Here is a 16,588-nt window from a genome sequence, read left to right as displayed (position 1 = left end):
TCTTTCAAGAAGGATGAACAACACGTTGCGGTAAGAAGAAACACGTGTTCTCACTTACCTTTCCGGGAACAATTTTAGACATATTTTAGGGTGAAGGCCTGAAACAAAGCATTAGAAAATCACACATTTTTGACTGACATATCGTTAGCCGGAGATTCTAGTTATGGTCCGCATATCAGTTAGATAGCTGGGTATCCTGTTTAACTCTAAAAATGTTAAAACGCACTTTCATACAAGGTGAACAATGCGACTGGAGCTTAACTTGCTATTCCATTGAAACATCCACCAGTCCATTAAAAGGTTATCCCCAGCTGCATAGGGAGCGATAAAGGGCAGTAACGTTTCTTGTCTAAGGAAACAAATAGCTAATGTAGACACCACCCTAACCTCGACTCAACAGTGGCTCTAGAGTCTTTCGATCGTAGTCTAGCGTGCTACACGGTACATCACCGCGTCCTCGCACTGTCAAGGTTAAGCCAAGTTCTTTGTTTCTCGTGGTGAAAAGTGGAGCCTTAGCTTTGAACAGGTTGATCGATCACCATCTATACATTTTCTGTCTCATTTGAAGTTATTTCTGTTTTTTTCTACAGGGCTGCTTTGCATGCAAAGATAAGAGGGAGAAGAAGCTTAAGCGTAAGCGAGCTGCGGCTGCTGTTGCGCCGGTAGCGACACCTGTAACACCTGAGGATGGCGCTCCTTCCCGAAAACCATCCTGGTCTGAAACCATCGTCTTGGTGACACCCCTAACACCTGAGGATCCAGACTGGGAAGATGAGATTGAAATTGACATCTTGGAGGAAGACAACGAGAACGGTGCCGGTCCTTCTCGTAAACGATCCTGGGCTGAAAGCAACATCTTGGTGGAAGGCAATGAGAACGGTGGTCCTTCCCGAAAACGATCCCGGTATGAAAGCAACATCTTGGTGGAAGGCAATGAGAACGGCGGCGCACCTTCACGAAAACGATCCCGGGATAAAAGCAGCATCTTGGTTATGCCCCTAACATCTGAAAATGAAGAGAAGGAAGACAAAGAGGAGAGCGCACCTCGTCGCAAACGATCCCGGGTCAAAAGCAGCACTGTAACGTCGCCCTCAACATCTGAAGACCTGGAAAAGAAAGACAGTGGGGAAGGCACTTCTTCCGGAAAACGGTCAAGGGTTGGAAGAAGGATATTGGTCCCTCAGCGGTTCAGAGATGGACCCGAGGGACGCCAGCACTAAGCCCATTTCGGGGCTCACGGGGATGGGGGGGATTTTTACTGACAAATGGACACAAGAAATTTATAGGTGAGTAGGTTCGGATATTCATGAACTATCCTAGCAGTAGTTACACACGTAGATGGAGTCCTTTGAAAAATGATTCCGTGGAGTTTAGTTTATCGAATCCATATTTCCCCTACGCGTACCACCTACAGCCCCGTAAGTCACATGAACCCTTTTTGTCCCAAAGATTTTATCCTCTGGGGGGCCTGGAGCGAGATCAAAATTGTTAGACTACAATGACACCTAGTCAGCGGAAGCCCCCAATCCAAAGGAGGAGGCCTGGTGACTAGCAGCTTTCTCTTTGGCGTCCTTGACAGCAAGCTTTCTTCTGAGTTTGTGTAGAATTTCTTGTTAGTTTTTGCACCTTCAAGCCCTCAATATGCCACGAAAAGCTCTTACTTGCACAGTAGAATTAGACATTTACCAGGTGAGAGGTCAAACAGTTTTAAACGCAATTTTAAGCACATCATTGCAAGTGTGGAAACTGTACTAAGCGTAGAGGCTTTTCGTTATTGTGTATATAGTTTATTTCTCAATTTGTTGTACTTTTTTCTACAGATAACCTGTCCAGGGACAAGACATTTAAACGACCGGAATATGCTCTATTTGTCAGTTTGTATTTTGGGCCAAACAAAGCGGACCAAATCGGTGTTTGCAAGCTTTCCTCTCGCTTTGAACGAGCGAATGTACTTTGAGAGGGTACGTGTTAAATAGATTAATTAAGTCTTATAAACGAAAGGTTTTAATAGAGAAGATTCAGGTTTGCGGCTGTTTTTGCCATTGCTAGGAATCAATAATTTATCGTGGCAGACAAGACTAATTTATTCGAGCTTCATGATCTATCATGCTGCGCTGTGATGCAAAAATAAATATAATAAGTATTCTTTTTTTCCTCTCTAAATACAGACTTTTGTGAATGCTCGAGAACCAACACATGTCATGGGGATTTTAGAAGGCAAGTAAAATTTGAAAGCTTTTTATTGTATGTTAGTCTGGTCTAGTTTTAGAGTGATTCTACTCAAGTCACTGTCTGTCTGTCACATATCAAATGTGTAGTTAGTAATCATTGTCTGTTGTACCAAAGCTGTCAAATTAAATTGACAAAAGACAAAGGGATCAAAGTAATGGTCAGATGACTCTAAAAATCTCATAGATAAAGTCAAGCTGGTTCTCAAAAATTAATTTTTGTATTTCTTTAAATTTTGTAGATGAACATGTGTTGTTTGAACTGGTACAGTACTCAGACGTGTATCGTGGTAAGGCTATTTGTACAGCTATATTCAACTCTGTAGAGTGGTTTTCAATATTTGAGTACCATTCCTGTGATTATCGGTTACATGGAAGTATGTGGTCAAAGGCCATTAAGCAGAATTATTGAGCTACTGATGGCTTTTCACAGCTGCTGTAATACCTGGTGGTGAAACTCCTGACTGGTGTTATGGTTTACAAACGAACTGTTAAGCTTGCTGCTGTTGCCCTTTCTTTAAACAATCCCACCCCCTTTAAGGGAATGTTTCAGAATAATGATGATACTTAGAACTTTCCTCAAATAATTGATCAGAAATAATTTAATAGCTCCATTAAATTAATAATTAATCATTATAATCCTTCAATTTTGGAACAGAGAAATTCACATGAATGCTCTAATTTATTTGGCTATTGTGTAACACATAAGAAGAAAATCTAAGTAATGGCTGCAAAGAAGACTATCGCCAGTGATAATTATTTGTCCACTCAGTGAAACTTGCCAAAAACTGATACATAGTAGTCATCATATCTCCACACAGTAATTCCTAATTTATTTCATTTTGTTTTGTTCTGGAAGGAGGCAAAGTGCTAGCCCGATATGAGATATCGGCTAGAGAATTTCTTTACCCAACACCCACCCTTACAGGCAAAGATGGTGTCGAGCGAGAACTACTGTTAAGCAGAACAGTACACTTTACTGTAAGTTGGTGTTGTTATACATACTGCTACTAAGTATCACAAGGTCATTTTCTCAAAACAGCAACTTTTCATATGGTTTTGTATGCCCACATTCAGCTTCTCAGATGTTGATAATAATTACTATAATTATTATAGTGCAATAACTTTATTGCTGAGTAACAACTGAATCGCTTTGTGGAGGTTGGGTGCCAGCCCCTAGATAATAACACCCCTATGGCTGACACAACCCCATAACCCAGCCATGAGCCCCAATGCAAAGGAACAGGCACCTGTCACACTAACCGGACAGTAGAAGAAATTAAAAGGAGGAGGGGAGGGGGGACAAAACAACTACACTTCAAAATTCTGGTCACCCAACACTGGCACAGAAATTTGCAAGTGTAGAGGGGTCTGAGGTAAAATTAGAGTGAACTAAGCCACAAATCAGTCTGTGGGGTGGCCAAATCACTAGCTTCCATTAGATTTGGAGAGGGCTGTTCTTCCCCAAAATATAATAACCCTCTTCTTTGCTGTTGTGTGAAATTCTAGGGAATCGATCCAAAGCTGGAATTTTCCTCAAATTCTACAATACAAGAAACTACCGTTCCTGGAACTTATGCTGAACTTACCAGTGTCCGATATGATGAAGAAAGTACGGCTGATTCAGAGGTGAGAAAGGAAGATTGAATAGTCAACACTTAACTTAATTATAAGAGTACATATCAAATACAATTAACTTTTAGCTTATCATTAGCCAGCATGCTTCACCTCACTGGTCCTTTCAACTACAGTTGTTAGTCTGGGTCACTAGTCATTCAGACGAATTGAAGTTTACTAACAGTACTTTACTAGGTTATTATGAATGGGTTTGTGTTGTATAGAAAGGTGGGCTGGAGATGACATCCTAAAATGTCTCCATTCACCAACTAAATATAAATATAAATATAAATATAAATTAATGTTATTGACCTGATGCAAAAATGGATGATATTTTAATATTCTTTTCTCTGCATTCATATTAGCCTCACCAGCCTTGTACAAGGTAAAATTTTCTTTTGATATTGAACTCAAGAACAATGTTAGTGAGGCTAATTTTAATGCAGACAAAGGTCTATAAATTATTATAACATTGTATAAAGTTCTTTTTCTTTTTTTTTTCTCTTTTTTTTAGACTGAAGGCAGCTCAGAAACTGAAGAAGAACTTATATTGACGCCTACTCCAAGGCACCATAGTCATAGTCTTTACGCTAAGGAACACCACTGCGTATGCGAGTGTCCACGGCGACCAGAAAATGACGGGAGAGTGACATTAAGGTCAAGGTCTCTGTCTCCAACACGTCGACCAAAGTCGGCTACTCCGTCTATCAGACCTCCATTTAAGGCTGGGAAGGCTGATGAGAAGATCATATCTCGGAGAGACTTCCTGAAGCCTGGAAGATCACGGCAAAGAAGCAGAACTGCTTATTTGGAGGGAAACCCTGGTAAGAATACCATATACAGGGCTACATAAAATCCTTTCCAATCATCTGGGACAAATAAATTTCTTGCTGAACTGGACCAAGTGCCCTTTTGTTCTCACTTGCCCAAGCCAGTAAACCAAAACAAAAATCTAGGTATCAAAAAAGTGACTGGGAAGGGGAGGGGCAATCTGGAAGCTAAGTTTTCCCAGTGTCGTACACAGTCGTTCAGAAGACACAATCAAAATGTGATGTCACCCATTGAGCCATGACACTTGGCCCCTAGATAGCCTCTGTCATAAAGTTCAGTTCTCTTGACATTGGAGTATTTAGGCCCGGAAAATATCAATAATTGTCCAAAATGAGAGAATTAGTGTAACTGATGCATTATTTTGGCCATTATGCTGAATGTTTTTGATGATCAGGAATCCTTCCAAGTAGTCAGTTGCCCCACTTATGCCTGGGTCCTCCCTCCCTTTAAGTGTTAACATTCATTTGATAGCTGCACTTCTAATTTTGTGTCATGTCTCTCTTTTGTAGCTCCTTGCCCAGACTGCCGAGTCCCTCACAAAGACTGTGTAGTCTGCCAAGCGTACCTCAAAGTCTATGGCAGGGACTTCCTGAAGTATCGTTTTGGTTATGGACCACACAGGAGAACCACCTCAACACCTGCCTACACCAGCTTCGCATCTGAACCGCCAAGGCCACGGCCCCATTTACCGGACGATGATCTGTTGAATGAGTCAAGGGCATATAGCGAGCCTATACCAAGAAGCAGGAGAATCTTTCCAAGAGAAGTAAATGGGTACGGATCATACCTGTCAACTTCTAGTCGAGACATTGATGGCCGCGTTGACAGTTTGGTTGGGAGATATACTTCTCCTGTTTCAGTAAGTCTTTCTGAGTCTACAGCTTGATGAGCATGAGGATTAAAAAACAAAGGAACTTCTTTGTAATATTTTAAAACATCTTTTGAAGAATTCAATTCTTTAAAAGTTTAAAGAAAATGACAAAACTTTTAAGTTTGCTAAACATGTTTCGACAGAGACTTCTGTCATCTTCAGTTACTTAATGTACAAAGCGTTTGAAGTTGAATTTATGATAAGTAGACATGAATGGCAAGGAGAGCCGGGCAAATGGAGGAACAACCAAACAAAACAGAAATATAAACGAAGACACAAGCAGAAGAATGAGCAGGCAAAAACCTGGATGAGCAAATAACTTCTTGTTTCTCCTTTTGTCTGATACACAAAAAGATGCACAGCGTAAATTGAAAGGATCAAGATATGGGGCAAAAAGTTGTGCATGTTCTTCAGTCTAGAGGCTCAAATTTTTAAAATACAGTGTGTGTGCCCCTAATTCACCCAAATTACACTGTAGTTATTATTTTGAGTTGGTAAACATGATGGAAAATCATTGTTTGTGTCAGTTTGAAATTTAGCACGGGCAGGATGCCTTGACACCAATCTGGTAAAACCTTGGCTGTTATGAGAATCCATTGACAACTGATTTCTGTACAAATCAATCAATTATTTAAGCCTGCTTGTCAATCCAACATACTTAAAGAAAATCATATGTTAATTGAGCTGATTTCTATTCGATCTTTCCTCAGCCGTACCATTCAAGAAAACTTGTAGAGATGTCTGATACAGAAGACGATGACACTGACAGTCTGTTATCCTTACAGGAACTAAGGTACAGTGAGATCTACAGAGTATCAGCATTGCATTTTAAAGTCGTCCATGCATGGCCATGCATTAAGTACTCTCGATACCAGATTCAAGTTTCAAGGTTCTCTGTTAGTGCTCACAAGTTAACAATTAAGTATACCTGCCAACTCTCACGCATTATGCGTGAGTCTCACGCCTGTGGACTAAAGACAGCGATCTCACGCATTGAGGACAATTTCTCACGCCTGACTTACAAATCCGGACGAGTTGTTCTAAAAAAACTTCATTTCAATTCAGATTCGTTATGTATTATTTCTTTGCTCCTTATAACAATCGCAAAAGCTTTCAAATGTCTACAATCTGTCTATTTCAATGTCTATTTCTTTTTTCGACTTTGGATTAATTCTGTAATCATTAAAACTAACAAACAAAGTACAGACAGGCTAAATGTATTTCAAATGGCCTACACAGAGCTGTATTTAATAATGAGACTGAATGCATCTTGTTACAGATCTGAGATCAATGATGCCCGCCTTGAATCACTTGATAGATCATTTGAAGACCCTGAGCACCCCACACTAGGAACTAGACTAGATAGAAGGTAACCATTAACATCTCACCAACACATAACTCATTAGCAAATACCTATTGATTATTTATCAAGCGGGAGGTCCATATATTGTAGGAAAAAATTGTGCCTGCGTTCTGCCGCAAGGTCCAAGGCCGCAGGCTATGTTCACTAAGTCCTTTGCTCACTAGTTAGCATTTTTGGTTGCCATGACCATGGTCAAAAGATAGCAAATGTTTGCCAGCTCCTGGTACCAATTAGATTGTAGAGTTTTCAGGACACTGTCTGGTCACAAACAGAGAAGAAAACTAAAAAATCTATTAATTTTTTGTGAAAGGTATCTGGCTAGTAGCGACAGAAGTGCAAGCTCGCAATATTAGTGACCTTAGAATTTTGGATTGAGGTTTTGTCCAAGAACTCCCCAAACCCTATATTAGGTCAAGGGGTTGGTTTCTAAAGAAACTGTGGTGCTGCGTCAGTGAGGAGTAGAAAGGAATGATGGGTTATATCAACAGAGTTGATAACTGAAGCAATTCAGACACCAATAGGGTCTGTTCCAACAAGTTACATTTTTCCATTTAGTGAACAAATGGCAGTTCAATTCTTGTTAGGTTCAATCTATCAATTTTCTTTTCTGTGTCAAATTTTCAGCTTGCGCGGTTATTGATGAGCAAGTTGTATGGAATTCGCTGTTGTCCTGCATGAAGGTGAAAATACATGTTATTGATCATAGACCCAGTTTAAACTGTTGATTTTCCTTTATATGTGACTGCAAATGTTGTCTCCTGTGACAGCTCCAAACATTTTTTTTGTGGCTACTTGTTCCAGTACACATCAGTTTTACAAGACTTCAAAATTCTATGTAGGATATTTTTTGTTTCATACATGGCAATCATAAGCAAGTTGAAGATTTGATGATTTGCATCCATGTCATACATTTTGTAATGTATGGCCAGTCACCTGAACCTATTATTAGGTCAATCCTATCCCTAGTAGATATATTTTTGTTTTTTTTTCTTTTCCAGCAAAAGGGTATGACATATCATAATATAATTGCCATTGCTCTTCTTTGATTGGGTATTTAAACTGTGGGCATTCCAAAGATCCCCTGAGATGCATTCTACAAAGAAATCTACTTGAGAAAGGGTTGACTCCAAGACTAAGTATTAGAGATGGAGGCTCTATGTGGCTACTGCCAGTTACTGTAGAGATGTTATTCTAAAATATTCTTGTCATTTTGGGCCATACAGGTATATGCCTTTTCCTGAACCATTAATTTTGACATCAGATTCAAACTTTTACAAAGTCAAGTTTTAAAGATTCAAGATGTTTAAGATTTATTTTATTTTGTTAATGTGGTATAAACAATATCCTTTTATAATTGAGCATTATTTTCATTTGCCTTTTGCAGTGTTACTGTGCCTCTATCGCACGACAAGTTCTGGTCTAGTCGGAAGTCAGAGTTGACAGGACATTCGCACCGTGCTGTTTTTGATAGCTCCTTACAGGAGATGTATAAAGATCTTTACAACAAAGCAAAGAATGTATAACGTTGAGAGGATCTTGAGCTACAAGCACAAAAGACAACTCAAGTGACGGTGGCTCAAAATTGGATCAGTTGATTAGTACTGGTTTCAATAAAGTAGGCCAAGAAAGAGGGCGTGGCTGAAGAAAAGAGGGTATGGCATTGCCCCCTCTACTTTGATTGGTACCTACTCGTGTAGGTTCCTTATAACAGAAGGAAGAGAGTGACATTCAGCAATGGATAGATGCTATTGAGATCTATACTTTACAATACATCTAGGGAAAAAAAGGAAAGAAAAGAAAAAAGAAAAAGAAAAACTAACAAAAAAACCCCCACAAAAATTAGAAAAAAAAGCCAAAAAAAAAAAAAGAAAAGAGAACCAAACAAACAGAATTGGATCAGTTTTTCTCTTTAAACAGGATAAGTACAGTGTAGTTGTCACATTTCTTAATTTTTCACTCCTTGGCAAACTTGTTGAAATCCCTATTAAGCTAATCCTGGATTAACATGATTTTTTATTCCATTTCAATTACTAATTGATTAAGATTCCTACAAAAGATGTTTTTCCTCAGATTTGAATTAGCCTTTTCTTTACCATTACCTCAAAATGAGCTTTTAAAAACTTTTTAATGAGTGAGATCAAAACCTCACTTGATGTTTAATCCGGGGTTAGTACATGTTTTGTTAGCTTTTCAAACAACCAGGCCCTGGCTCGCACACTAAGGAACAAAGTAATTAAAGAAGGTCCTTCCTTGACCTGCTTTACCTAGACTTGCAGCAAATTTGGTGTGAGTTAAAGCATGTCAAGGAAGGAGGTAAGGCTGACTTAGGAGGAGTCTGCAGGAGAATGGCTTATCTCCACTAGTTCTGAATAACACCAATTCATTTTGTTCCTCCTTCTGACACATCAGCTAAAAAACTAGTTTTGTGTGGTCACTTGGCATTGTGTGAGAGATTTTAAATGCTTGTGCAAGAAACCATAAAACAAGTTTAAAACATGATGTTTTGAAAACGAGATGCGCAATTCATTGTGCAGAATGCCTCCTATCTGAAAAAAAAAAAAAGATTTTAATTTGTAATTCTACGGCAGGTTTAATTCTATAAGAATTACTAATATTACATAATTTTTCTAAATTTCTAAAAGTGTGCTGCACGCTCACTTAATAGATTATTTACATTAACAGAACTGGGCAAGCTGAGAATGGGGGCAAGGCATATGAAGAGTGCATGAAAGGATTGCATCGCTCTGCATCTTTTAGGCTCGCAACAGTTCAGCTTGATATGAGTACAGCTGAAGATGCTATAAACAGGATCTTATCTGTAAGAAGTGTAGTTTTAGCCACAAGGAACCGGAAATAGTACAAGAGCAAGTGTACCTTACATTAGGCTGAAAAAGGGGATGATGCTAAAAAGAAGAAAGAAAGTATGGCATCCTCCCCACCTTGCACGGAAATTTTCTTGTTCCTAAGTGTCTTGCATCAGTATATCTATACCATTTTAATTGGTAATTACTTGTCTTGTCTTCTTAACAGAGTGCGGTGCTCTGTTGTTCTTACAAGTGTCTTGTCGTTTTTCTTGCCACTTTCTGTCATTTATGCAAATGTATGGAAATTGTGCAAAGCTCATTTAAATGTATCATGGGCAAATTTTACTCGAGTTTTGGAGTTCTTAAGTGGGCAAATGTAAAGTAGGATGAGAAAGGGGCAAGGCATATGAAGAGTATGTGAAAGGATTGCTTTGCTTCCACTGCTTTGAGGCTTGCCTTAGTTCAGTTTGTTCTGAGTACAGCTAAAGATTTTATAAACAGGATCTTATCCGTTAGTGTAGTTTAAGCCATGAGGGGCCAGACAAAAATGGTGCAAGTCTACCTTAAATAATCACACAAAAGGGATGACGCCAAAAAGAAGGAAGACAGTATGGCATCTTCCCCACTTCAATAGTTATGACTTGCACCAAATTTTCTTGTTCCTTAGTGACTTGCATCAGTATTTATACTATTAAGTGATAACATGTCTCGGTAGGCTAAATTAACAGGGTGCAGTGCTCTGTTGTTTTTACAAGAGTCTTCTGTCATTTATGCAAATTTATGGAAATCAATGCAAAGTTCATGCAAATGTTAATACAAGTTTTTGAGCTAACTATGTCATTTTTTGTCTTTGAATTGCCTACAGTAGCTGCAATATTGAAGTAATGTTGAGGCAACTGTATTCATAAATTAGTCAAAGTAGAGAGGTTTTCTATCTAAAGAGAAAAATCGTTTTCTGAAACAAGGGGGTGGGGTGACTACAGAGTGTTGAATATTGTTACTTTCTGTTTAAGAGATTTTCTGTCTTGTTTGAAAATATCAAGTTAAACAAATTCTGTTTTATTGTTACCATAGGTTTTACTTCCAAAGTTTTTAAGACTATTTATATAAACGTGATAACTTATTATAAAGGGAGCTTTCTCGTTGATTAAGCAACAAAAAAGTAGTTATAATCTTCATATTGTCATTAGCAGTTTTTAATGAACCCCTTTCATTGTAAAAATAAATTAAATTAAACTAATATTGAAAAAGAGTTTGAAGTGGCCCCATATTTTCTTTGACTTGAGAAGGCTTGTTAGTAATTAGGGAGCGTATTTGGTCCTGAATTTCGCACATCTGATAGGGGCATCGAATGGTCTTTGCGAACATGCGAGCAGTGTGTTTATTATTGCGAGCACGAGCACTTGTCAAATTGTTCTTAAAAGGATGCGAGCAGTTGCAAGCGAGCAGATGCGAGCACGAGCAAGCGAGCACCCGTGTAATTTTTGCGAGCAATTCGAGCAAAGGCCAAATTTTGCGAGCACTTTAAAATTGAATGGGACCATTCGATACCCCTTCTGATCAAGTGCACCAATTAGAATGTCTGAGTTTTGCATTCCATTCCAGCGCTATCTTGGGATCCAGGAAGGACAAGGTCAGAATCAAAAGTGATGACGTCATGTATGCAAGGAAGGTGCCTACTATTGTTACTGCGCATACGTTCTGCGCATCTCGTGATACTCGGTTTCCTATGGGTGGGGGCTACTAATACAGGGTTATTTTTGCGCTGTTTAAATTATCCGGGGAAAGCAGAACTTAGCAAGTGCGTCTGGTATCCAAAAAGAAAGTTGGGGGTAACCATGCATTTTTCAGAGATAATATAGCTTCAATTTGGAAAAAACGCTATACATTGCTTTGTATTTTACTGCTTTATTGAATAATTGTTGCTTTATTATCTCTAAAAAATGCGTTTCCCGCATAGTCATAAACCGCGCAAATGTAGCAGTAGGCACCGTCCTTAATATATGCAGTTTGATTTGCCTGGAACATAATATGCTCAATCAAGAGTAAATAAGGAACCAGGGGCGTTGGCTGGGATATTTGAATTTTTATACATCGTCCAAACGGAGGTCGGTTTCCCGGGACGTCCGCGAACGGTAAGTGTGACGTCACGGTTCGTGAGCCACGGACGGCAACCGGAAGTCGAATGTTTCCTTTTTTCGGCGCAGTTTTGCTCCTTACCAGGGACAGGAAAAGCCCTTGGACTGTGGCTTACAAACGCGATGACGTGAAAACGCTCCAAAAAAGGAAAAAAATCCAATTTGATGCCAAGAGCCTACTCACTTCAGGTTGGCCTTTTGTCAGGAGTTTGCCGCCACGTGGTGTCATCGCGTGTTAAATTTTGTTGACCCAAAAAGCCTTGCAACCCCATAATCAACATGGCCGCAGGTTTCTCATCTCTCATCTGAATTTGAAGGTATTTACTTTGAAAAAGTTTCCGTTTTGACGTCGTTATAATTGTGGTTTAAGTTTTAAATGCATTTAAAGTGTGATGAAGAAACTATATTTGCCATTTTTCAGGTGTTTGCATGGTTCTAAGTTTGTGTTTGAATGCGGCCTGAACTAAACTTTACCAGGAAAACATCGCGAAGCGGGAGGTAAGCTTAAGCTTACGGCTGTAGGTCTTCTTGAAACATGAAACATCTGATAACGTATTTACGAGTTGAAAGCTCTCCGAAATGACAGAGTTTTGATTAATTAACTCCTGGATTAAAGCTGTAGAATTTACATTTATTTACATTTACATGGTATTAGGTCGGTAAAATCCTGATCAGATATCACACCAACCGTAAAAATAAATAAAATTAGCAAATGAATAAAATACAGATATATCAATATATAAAATAATGATATAAAAGTCAAATAAAGGAAACTATATAAACTACATACTAATTCTTAAGAAAAGCTAACAATCTATGTTTAAATATTTCTAAAGAGCTTGATGAAACAATGGCCTCTGGGAGGCAGTTCCAGTCTGCTAATGTTTTTGGGAAGAACGAAAACTTAAAAACGTCTTTATTTGCATATGGCACGCGAAATTTAAATTGATGGCTTCCCCTCGTGCGACTCTCGGAGTGTTGAATTAAATATTTTCGGCTATCTATATCAATAAGACCATGAGTTAGCTTATACATAATTAACCTAGACTGCCTTCTCCTCGTTTCCAGCGAGGCCCACCCCAAGTCTTTAATCATGTCCGTAACACTAGCATATCTATTATAATTCTGTAAGCAGAACCGTGCTGCTTTACGTTGAACCCTTTCCAGAGCACTGATATCTTTCTTTAAAAACGGGTCCCAACGCCGCACTTGCATATTCCAGCTTCGGTCAAACTAGGGATGTAACTAGAATTATTTAAAATTGGTGGTGGGTGTACTGCTCGCAATTTTTGGTGATGGGGTGGGGAGGTTCCATCTATTCTCCAAATCCTGACTCAATTTCAGACCAAATTGTCAATAATTTTCCAACCCCATTTTCAGATATTAATCTCTTAAAATCCAATTGCCTATTAATTGTTAAGATTTTCAGACCTAAATGACCCCAAAAGCAATAAAATTATTAGGTGCATCCTTTAAAATTAAAAATACATGTATAGACAGCTATTTCAATTAACGCTGTCAGATCAAAGCACAAAACTACCGGACAAGACTGCAAGGTTATATGGCTAGTTCTTAATATATTTTCAGAGGTGCGACAAGTAGGGTGAAAGAAAACCCTGTAAACTTTTGTTTGCTTGTTTTGAGCGTTAAACAACAACTCACGTATACACAGACTGACAGAAGGGAACTTAAACAATGACAACGACGATGGCAACAAAAACGTCACTTGAAAATGTAACTTGAAACCATTTCATTTGTGCTACTTTGCGATTATTTCAACACCTCCAACTTGTACAAAAGCTGCGAACTACCTAGGAACCAAATTGGTAGGAGTGCCATTCGAGTTAAGAAAGAGAATGAACAATTCACCATTGTGTGTTCATGTTCTCTGCAGAACCTTGAAATTGATCATTTCATGCTGTTTTTTTGCTGAGGGCACAAAGAAATGTACCAAAATTTAAAACGCATGTGCAGGGTGATTGTCTTTCCTCATTAATCCTATTGTTTTGTGGCGTTGTCGCTGCTGTTGCTGTCATTGTTGCTTAAGTTCCGTTGTGTCTTTTCTGCTTCCATAATCAAAAATTTCATGTGCGGGTGCATGGACACACTGTTTATTGGTCTTCCAATGGTGTTTACTTTCGCTTCTCCAAAATTTAATAAGGGTAAGTTATTAGAAGACAGTTTAGAAGGTGTTTAGCCACGTTCTAAGCCATTTTCAAATTTGCCAATAGTCATATCAAAATACTGTCTGCTACTGACAGTAACAAGAAGGCTTGCATTCCAGACTAGAAAACTATTTATCTGCTTAAAATAAACCACTTATAGACAGATTTGGAGGCCTACTGACTGTCTGGCCCTAAAACTTTTGAGACATAACATCCGATAGTTCTATAGCAGCTGCCACCTCATTCAATATTGATATCCTAACCTTTTTTTACCCAAATGACTCACCATCGTAAATCTTCACTGAACAGGCGAAGCATAGCTGATTTTGATGAATTTATTCATAAAAAGATCCCATATAACCTTGCGGTCTTCTCCTGTAGCTTTATGCTTTGATCCGTCAACGTTAATTGAAATAGCTGTATATCTATATTTAAATATGGTTAAGCATGAAGCCAGTTTTTTTAAAGTTAGGACACAGATGTGCTTTGGAAACTGTGGACAGCTGGTGATTTGTTGCTTAAAAAGAGGAGTCTCTCTCTATTCTTGGTTTTCACATGACGTCACCAAATTCTAGAATTCAAAACAGGGAGGCCTACAACATTTTTACCTTCATTCAAGGAAAGATTACCCAAAAATATGTCTTTTCATAATTTCTTAGCTGGATATCATACTTCCTTTTGAAAATAGAGCAGTTTCAATTTCCGAGTTTTCATTGTGCGTGACATCAGGAGGACGGCCGTGACAGAGCTGTTCCATATCTTAAAAATGCCTCTTCGGGTGATTTTCAGCATTCTAAACAATTTAAGTTTGAGGAGAAATATTTATCTAAACATTCGAAAATTCACAACTGAAGGGAAAACAAACCTCTTTTCTGGGAAAAGTGAACTCCAGATGTTTTTTCCTATTTCCGGCCGCCATGTTTGTGCCCCTCTGAGGGGCACAAACACGGCGTCTCCATACTAAGCTATCTAAATTTGAGTGGAACATTTTGTCAGATAACTCGAGTACGGAATACCGCACAGACCTGACACTTGGACAGATTCCTTATTTATTTATCATCTATAACATGTCAATTTCATGACTTCATTCATGGAATGGTTTTGATATTTTTTTTCAATGGCATGACAGTGAAAACCGGCAATATATATACCTCTTTGAATAATAGGAAAATACAACTTGGCTAACATTTGGAAGATCTGGCTTGGTCTTGTTGTTTTCAAGCAGTTTAGTTTGGGATAGAGTGTAAAAATCAGAGACTCTTGGTCTTAAATAGTCTATTATTTACAGTTAAAATTATCAGTGGTATGACGAATTTAGTCAACAAGTCTGAGATAGGGGAGGCATTTTTGTAATCTAATGTAGAACAATGTTGCAAAATGCAGCTTAATATGGTGTTGGTGTAGGGTTAGGTCTTCAGTCAGTCCCAATGGTGTACCACCACCAAAACAATCACTGAGTAACCTCCTTCCCCTTAATGGTAATGCAGATGGCAGGCCATAATGTAAGACCTGAGTTATGTGGCAAAGAGCATGACAGAATGACAACAATATGGGCATGACATGGAACAACAATGCATTAGAGTTGACATTAATTTTTAATGTTTTTGTATACAGGAGCATGTGAAAAATAATACAGTCAAACCTCCCCTAACTGACCACCCAAAATGCTAAGATTTAGTGGTGGCTTACGGGAGGTGGTTGCTTACGAGAGTCAAACCACAGGGAGTCTCTTCGGGGAACAGGTCTGACACATCTATTTCTTTGAAGAGAATTTTTTGTATACATTGTCCAATTAGTTACAATATGAGCAGTGCTAGGTTATCAGTAATTACAATATGAGCAGTGCTAGGTTATCAGTAATTAAGTTCCTTGTAAACTCTGAGTAGGGTAGTACATACAGCGAACGTGGAGATCAGAACGTGTGTCAAGTGGCCACTTACAAGAGCTTACAAAACAATGAAAAACTATAGTGGTCAAGGTCGCTTATCAGAGGTTCCAACTATAGGGCCTTATCTGGGAAGAATTTGGTGTTTTGGATAGGTGGTCACTTACGAAAGGTAGTCGCCTATGGAGGTTCAACTGTACTGTTGTAAGCTGACCATGTGGTAAAGCTGCATTAGATTTTTGTTGATTGTTTCATTTGACGGGGTTAAAGAACTTTATGTAGAGAATAAATTTTCAAATTGGGTGAGTTTTGGTCTTCTGTAATAGAACAGTACAGAAGTCTCAAGGGGCATTTGGAGCATAACCCTGTGATTTGTGTGCCCATTAATGTTTTTTTTCCTAATAAAATCATCTAGCTATCTATAAAACAACAGCTATGCCAACCTTAACATCTGCTTATTTGTATTACAGAATCAGAGGGATGATGGAAGATGTGCACTGCTCAAGTGGTGACCAGCTGGACAGTGTAGATAATCTTTTGTTTTGTTCTGTCCATAGTGAACCACGCATATAAAGGAGAAGTGTTAATTGTGGAAATGTGCAAGCACATTGAGATAGCAGTTCAAAGTTTGTACTGCTATCTCAACAGCTTAAATTGCATTTAGATGTAAAATGTGGGTTGGACAC

The 16,588-nt window shown here is 38.6% G+C and overlaps 1 protein-coding gene across 3 annotated transcripts; it reads left to right on the top strand.

The window, feature by feature from the left end:
- Positions 1 to 1,569: 1,569 nt before the first annotated feature.
- LOC146462601 (spermatogenesis-associated protein 6-like) lies at positions 1,570 to 8,681 on the top strand. Of its 3 annotated transcripts, XM_085085451.1 has the most exons (12): positions 1,571 to 1,689; positions 1,821 to 1,961; positions 2,169 to 2,217; positions 2,471 to 2,518; positions 3,088 to 3,209; positions 3,738 to 3,857; positions 4,360 to 4,669; positions 5,186 to 5,535; positions 6,258 to 6,340; positions 6,827 to 6,916; positions 7,535 to 7,590; positions 8,295 to 8,681. In XM_085085451.1, the coding sequence occupies exons 1-11, from the start codon at positions 1,642 to 1,644 to the stop codon at positions 7,548 to 7,550; spliced, it is 1,377 nt and encodes a 458-aa protein (XP_084941577.1). In that variant the 5' UTR covers positions 1,571 to 1,641; the 3' UTR covers positions 7,551 to 7,590; positions 8,295 to 8,681. The 3 variants fall into 3 exon arrangements, with proteins under 3 accessions (XP_084941576.1, XP_084941577.1, XP_084941578.1); XM_085085450.1 differs by lacking the exon at positions 7,535 to 7,590 and having other exon boundaries at positions 1,570 to 1,689; XM_085085452.1 differs by lacking the exon at positions 6,827 to 6,916.
- Positions 8,682 to 16,588: the final 7,907 nt, after the last annotated feature.

This window comes from Pavona decussata, unplaced genomic scaffold (assembly GCF_977016875.1).
Source record: "Pavona decussata unplaced genomic scaffold, jaPavDecu1.1 SCAFFOLD_186, whole genome shotgun sequence".
Lineage (NCBI taxonomy): Eukaryota > Metazoa > Cnidaria > Anthozoa > Scleractinia > Agariciidae > Pavona > Pavona decussata.
The sequence above is the reverse complement of the archived record's forward strand: the minus strand, read 5'-3'. Positions and strand labels throughout refer to the sequence as shown.